The 6,832-nt window shown below is 45.4% G+C and overlaps 1 protein-coding gene across 1 annotated transcript; it reads left to right on the plus strand.

Moving 5' to 3' along the window:
* Positions 1-4,443: 4,443 nt before the first annotated feature.
* Positions 4,444-5,376, plus strand: LOC127339200 (two-component response regulator ORR6-like). The gene is made up of 3 exons (XM_051365078.1): positions 4,444-4,615; positions 4,730-4,860; positions 5,353-5,376. Exons 1-3 carry the CDS (start codon positions 4,444-4,446, stop codon positions 5,374-5,376), a joined length of 327 nt encoding a protein of 108 aa, XP_051221038.1.
* The last annotated feature ends 1,456 nt before the right edge of the window (positions 5,377-6,832 follow it).

Genomic DNA, 6,832 nt, shown 5'->3' on the forward strand with positions numbered 1-6,832 from the left:
TCTGCCATAAAGACTTGTCGCGAAATTACTTTTTGAGCTCTATTGGATGGCCTGCCCTTCTGAATCATTGAGACCTCCCCATTGGTGTTGATGTAGGGACCATTCATTGGAGCTGCCGCTATTTGCAACTGGTGTCGATTTCCGTCTGTGATTGCGGGAGGAGGTGGGAGATGAATCTCACTCCTTGGCCCCTGGGGGTTTCTATTTGCTGCCTGTGTATTGACATGCCCTGCGTACCTATTCAGTACTTGGAAAGTACGACAATCCTTCTGCAAATGTCCCGACTGTCTTTTCCCGTTGTTGTCGATGTAGAAGTGCATTTGGCATGGTCCGTTCAACATATCTTCGGGAGATATATACGGCCTCTGGAACCTCGGACCGTTATTTTGCCTATTGAGACGGGGACCATCCCTGTAATCGCTACGGTGCTCACCGCTCTTTTGAGAATCATCTCGACTGTTTCCTCCAATATTTCCTCGGAAGCCGGCCGATATTTGGCCGGGACCGTCATAATCTGGGAACTGTCGCGAAAAACGTCGTCTATTTTGGATATTTCGGTTACGGTCATCATCAGGCGACCTATGCCGCTTGTTATTAACAGCATCCTCTCCATCTGCCCAGCGATTCGCTATCTCCATCAGTGCCGATATTGTTTTTGGATTGGTCCTTCCCAAGTCCTCGACTAAATCCTTCCTCCTGATCCCAGCGACAAACGCATCTATCGCTCTTTCATCGGATATATTCTCTGCCGAGTTTTTGATGATGTTCCACCGCTGGATGTACATCCTCATTGACTCGTCATACTTCTGTCGACAAGCTCTTAGTTGCTCTATTGACGCGGGTTTCTTGCATGTTGATAAAAAGTTCTTCACGAACATGTCCTCGAAGGTTTCCCAACTGTCGATAGATCCAGGCGGTAACTTTTTTATCCACGAACGCGCTGCTCCGCTCAAGTGTACCTGGATGCTCTGCATGGCAGTTGCTTTAGTTCCACCCGTCAGCTTTACTGTCTCCAGGTAATCTACCAACCAATCCTCAGGATCTTGCAATCCGTCGAACTTTTTGTAGTTGTCGGGTAATTTAAACCCAGACGGGACCCGTGTTTTACGAACTCGTCGAGTAAAACAGGGAAGACCGCACATATCCTCCTCATCAACCTCTGGTGAGTGCCAGCGTTCTCTCCTTTCTTGTCGCGCCCTATCAACCCGCGCATGTGCTGTTGTCTCTCTTGCCGACGTTCTTGTAGGGTTCTGAACCACTACTGTGGGTCGTGGACTATTTTGTCTTGCCGCACCTTCGGGAGGTGTGCTTGTACTTGTGAACGCTGTCCCCATGACTCCGACTCCTGCCATAGCCATGTTATACAACGCTTCTCTTGGATCTCCGGGAGGTGGTCTGGATGCCAGTATATAAGCCTGGGTTGCCATGTATCCGGCTTCCGGTGTTTTAGGGATGATGTTTCCTCTCGTGTCTATCGACATAAAGGACATGTCGAGGTTTTGGACCAGGTGCTCCCTCTCGTGCTCCGGTATGTTGTGCAGCCGAGATCTTGCTCTGTTGCGAGCTTCTCTGTGGCTATCTCCGGAAGTTCCTGATTGTCGACTCAGCTCAGCTCGTCGCCTGCTTGACGCGGAAGCAGCGGCTTTCCTTTTTTCCAGCTCAACTCTCTGTTTTTCGAGTTCCCTCCCAGCACGGGCGAGTTTATATTGGTACGCTTGCATCTCTTCAGCTGTTGCAGTCGTACTTATCGGCTCTGTGCCGTCCACGGCTTTTGCTGCTCTATCCCAAGCTGCTTGCGGAAGTTGCACCATCTGGCGCGTTGTAGTCCCGATATATTTGGTGCCCAAACCTCGCGTGAGGTCAGCGGGATCGATGTATGGATTTCCCAGATCATCGAAAGCCTCTGATGTCTCTGGCTCTGCTCGGCTTGTTTCTCCAATTGCATAGACTTGATGATATTTTGGATTTTCGTCGGGGTCGGTGACACCTTCGTATAGATCGGCGAAGACCTCCCGAACAGAAGTAGACTTGTCGATGAAGCTCTCGACACCGTCGGAGTCACTGCTTATATCAGAGTCCGCAGACGACCCGAAGGACATGTTACTGAAGATCTTGACGAATTTTCCGCTTGACGCGGGCTTGGTGAAGATTGACAGTGAGATTTCTCCTTCGCCTGACTTGAACGATGATGCCGATCCCGAGGAATCAGTGTCGACCGCGGACGATCCCGAAGAATTCGGTATCGCGAGACGGTGAGATCCATCCTTCCCAACGCGGAAGTGGAAACTTCCGAACGCCATCTCCATGGGCTCCTCCAGATACGCATATGCATCCACACGGGAGGGCGGGTGAGGAATAAAATCAACTAGATCAGTTTCGATCCGTTTACCTCCGTCCATCGCGTTGCTTGCCATCGAAGATGTCGACGATGTTGAACGTGCCATCGAGATCAGCTCCTTGTCGCCTCTAATTCCCACAGACGGCGCCAATTGACAAGGTATCGACTTGTCAATGCCTACAGATCGTAGACTAGGGTTTTAGCGGAAGTAGAGGGCAAGTAGATCTCGAGGGTTTCAGCCGGAAAAGTACTCGACTGCTAGAAAACTAGGGTTATGTTGACAATGAATCGATCCTCTCTTCGTCCCTCGACCCCCCCTTATATAGGAGGCGGAGCCGAGGGTTTCGTGATAAACAAGTTACAGAGTTCGGGAGACAATCTGAGTCCATCCCATAGTAATTACAAGTCGATATTCCTAATACAATTCTATCTTTCCAAATTCCCCTGACTGGGCTTCCGGACTTTATAATCTTCGAGTCGTGGGCCTTTAGTAAACCCCGGGTACCTTCTCTGGCAAGCCCATTGGGGATGCCTATGTCAGCTGGCCTCCGAACAGACATGGGTGGTCGGAGGAGGCTGGGCATCGGCGAGGTGGCGCGGTGGTTTTTCTCCATCGGTTCACATTGAAGAAAAGAGGGGAGGTGGCGGCGGCGCAAGGAAGGAGGAGATGGCTAGGGTTTGCAGAAGTTCTAGAGAGGGATTTAAAAGGGGGAAGGTAGCAGGTGGGATGCGGCGTGGCCGTGCGTGACGTCGACGATAAAGGTAGCACGCCTGCTGCGTGCTTTCCTGGAGAAGACGATAGGAAGAGAAAGAAAGGGGTCGAAGGGGTATGGCCATGTGGGCTGGGCCAGGAAAAGAGACGGGCCCGAGAGAGGAGGTGAAGGCCGGATCGTGCTGGGCTGATTTTCTGCGTTTTGGGTTGCTCCGGGAAGGAAAGGGAAAAGGCCAGGAAGCTGGAATCCAGGGTTAGGAAGATTAGAGGATTTTTTTTTTGTTTTTATTTTGAATTTGAAAACTGATTTGAAGCATTTGAAAAACAGCTCAGAACAAGTTCAACTTTATTTTGAAATTTGAAAACATTGAAATAATTTTATTTGTTATAAAGTTTTGTGTTAGGGTTTTGTAAAACAAAGAAGAAGAGGAGGTTTATTGAACCATATGAGAAGGAAATAAAATAACTAGGGTTTATAAAATACATTTATTTAGTAAAATCATGGATGATATGATGCATGATGCCATGATGATGCCAAAAAGAAAAATAACAAGCAAAATCTAATAGGGGTATTACCCTGGGCCGTTACACCCAACTCCAAAATCTATTGGTCCATGTTAGCTGTGGGGCCATTAATATGGCAGGTTATTGATTGGGTACTCCTCGAGTGAAGTTAAAGAATTGATGGGTATATTATAGTGGGCCCCATGTAAGGGGAGAGTAAGGGCATGTGCAGTGGTTGATAAGACTCGTCTTATGTTAACCCATCACATATATATTATTATATTAGAATTGGTCGTAGATCGTACGGTTTGGTGAAGGAGATTTAGATCATTCTGACCATTCGATCTAATCACACGTCTCCGCTTCGTCTGATCTAGTTCCTTCCACTTGTTAATCACAGGTAGAAAATAATTAAGAAATAATCTCCTTCCTTTATTAGATCGCTACCAATCAATTAAAAAATTAATTAGCAAGGAAACAATCTAAAGCATCTCAAGCTTTAGGAAACAATCAATCACAGTCCAAAAATGAAATCCTTCATGCTTGTTCTACATCGTTCCCTCCCCGTGGAATGTCGTCCGCCCTCCACAATCACCGCGCTCCTTTCCCACTTCGATGGATATCTCAATATTCCATTATTCTACAACCAATTGTTACTTACAAAATCCTGAAGGATATCTCAATCGTAGGTACATATTGAGTAAAATACTATCAATCTACAGGAGGGATTAAAGCACAACCCCCACACGCTACTTCCCCGGCTCGGTCAAATCAGGTTTCAAATATGCTGAATCGTGTGTGCAAGAAAGAATGCCACCGCCTACTCGGCTACTCCTCGCACTGAGATACTACTATTGCTGCGACTATTCTTACCCTGGCTCTGACAGTCATGTCTCTGCCCGCCATGATGGCAAGAAAGGTGGCGTCGCTGAAGGCCGACGACATGAAGGTGGAGTCAGTGATGGTGGCCAATGACCGTGCCGTCATTGCGAAGATCCACATGCTCGGTATGGCCGACCGCGCCGTCATCGCTAAGATTCTCCACTTATCTAAGTACAGAGGTAAAATAATTTGCCCCCGCATTTTGTCCTCCATAGAATTTTTTTGGCGTAATTAATTGGTCGGAAATTCGTTCATGGTTGTGGGTTGCTGATGTGTGGTGTTTGTTTGTGCAGTTACCACCATGGAGTACGTGACGAGGCTGCTGGAGCTGCTCGACCTTGAGCTTATGACCAACGTCAACATGATCACCACGGACTACTGGATGGCCACCATGTCCGGCTACGAGCTCCTCAGGTGCATCAAGGTAAATTGAGATATCCATCACTCACCAATTCAAAAAGGTAAATTGTCATGTCCGTAGGAGTTAAGAGACTCCAAGATGACGCCTTCAAAAAGATAACGACATGAGCGTCTCTACTGCCCGCTCCATAAGAGCTTAGGTTTTGACCTGGAGAGAGTTATTCACTCGCGTCAATAGAAAATGTCGCATCTCCCAAACGACGCATTCGAAAATGAGAACGACACCCGAGGGCGCCGTTGTCGTTGGCACCGAATATTAACCTCCCATTATCTCTCCCTGGTGTAAGTAACACCTTAATTTTTTATTGAAGAACACAACCCTCTTGAGATATGTTTATCAAAACCTAATGATTTTTCGTTCAAAAGAACGCCTAGGATTCTAAAACAATACAAGTTTTACATGGGAAGGTACATCAGTATTCATAGCTAGAGGATTTTTTTTTGAAATTTTTGAATGACTGTATGATCGTTTGTTACTTCTTATATTTTTTTACAGAGTTACAAAACATTGTTTGTGTGATGGCAGACTACTTGGGGTTGATTTCCTTTGCTAGGTCTAGCTGGATCTGCTTGGGGTTGGGGACAATTGTGAAAATCAGCAACTTTATAAGTATGAATTTGGCATGGCGTGTTTATAAGTATGCAAACAACTGCAAATGCTTTGATCGGTGGATCATTTTAAGACAGCTAGATGGGTGCATGATCGTTGTCGGAGAGATAGAAAGCGCGAGAAAGATGATGGCATTTCTCATTGGCTGAAGGCAGATGCGCACGAAAAACATAGTAGATAGAGTAATTCTTCAATTTTTACTAAGAATTCTTCACTAGTTATCACTTAGTTTCATTGGGTTTTCATTTGATTTTTATTTCAACTAATGTTAATATTGCAATGCAGGCGATACCTTGTTTTAAGTTGTGTATTTCAGGAAACAATCATTTTTGGAAGTTCCCACGACATTTATGAGCTAATCACAACAAAATATGAATATTTCCTATTGAAGCCAAATTGACCTGAGCGCTACAAAGTGTTTAGCGGGTAACAGTACTGTAAGGGTACATTGCCCCTATGTTTGGTTTCGGTAATTAATGACAACCCCTATGGACTAATGTTTGCATTGAGTTTATATGAAGGAATATTCCATATGTACTACTTGTAGTCCATGTGTTGGATTTAAGTATGGATGCCATGAAAACATATATGTGATATGATCATGTAGAAAAAATGAATATGGAGTTCATATGTGGAACTCAACATTACCCATGATCTAGCTTATGTGTTAAGCAATGTATGATCAAGATCTTGAGTGCTTGATTCCAAGTGAAAAATTCAAGATATGGCTCTAAGTCGGTATCATGATAGTCTCATGACTTGAGCTACGGTTGACTAAGATTTAGAGCATGCAAACAAATGAGGAATTCTTTATACACCTCAAGATAGTATGATAGAGCATGAGAATATACAAGGTTGAACAATACAAAGAGTGAAGAATAGATTGAAGTTTGGTCAACACATGAAGCATGAAGAATGTGCCACGTGAATTCATGTGGTATGCCCATGAGAGGATGACATCATGTGGTGGTCATCATCAAGGTTGAGTTGGGCAAGTTCAAGATGATCATCTCAAGAGGATCATATGCTTGAAGCTTTCCGTCCATTTGGTGATAATGGACGTGTGAGGACGTGCTTAATGAAGCTATCCCATAGTGGCGTATGGGGGAGAAAATTATGTGTCTTCACGAAGCAACAATGATATAGTGAGTCTTTCCGGCTTGAATGAAGCATGAAGCATCATCATCAAGATCAAGCAGAATGCGCAAGGCAAAGGTATGTCCTTGCTAGGTTTTCCTTTTACCGGTCTCAAGGTGGTTGTTGGGAGACCGGGTTATAGGATAGATTGCCGCACTATCAAGAGGGGCTTTCGATTGGGTAACTTGATCACATCGTCTTAGGGACCTCAAGCCTTTGCATGCTTTGC

This window comes from Lolium perenne, chromosome 3 (assembly GCF_019359855.2).
Source record: "Lolium perenne isolate Kyuss_39 chromosome 3, Kyuss_2.0, whole genome shotgun sequence".
In the NCBI taxonomy this organism is placed as follows: domain Eukaryota; kingdom Viridiplantae; phylum Streptophyta; class Magnoliopsida; order Poales; family Poaceae; genus Lolium; species Lolium perenne.

Coding starts and splice junctions, on each gene's coding strand:
- LOC127339200 (XM_051365078.1), top strand. CDS start 4,444: ATGTCTCTGCCCGCCATGATGGCAAGAAAGGTGGCGTCGCTGAAGGCC. Junction 4,616..4,729: donor CCACTTATCTAAGTACAGAG/GTAAAATAATTT, acceptor TTGTTTGTGCAG/TTACCACCATGGAGTACGTG. Junction 4,861..5,352: donor AGCTCCTCAGGTGCATCAAG/GTAAATTGAGAT, acceptor ATTTTTTTACAG/AGTTACAAAACATTGTTTGT.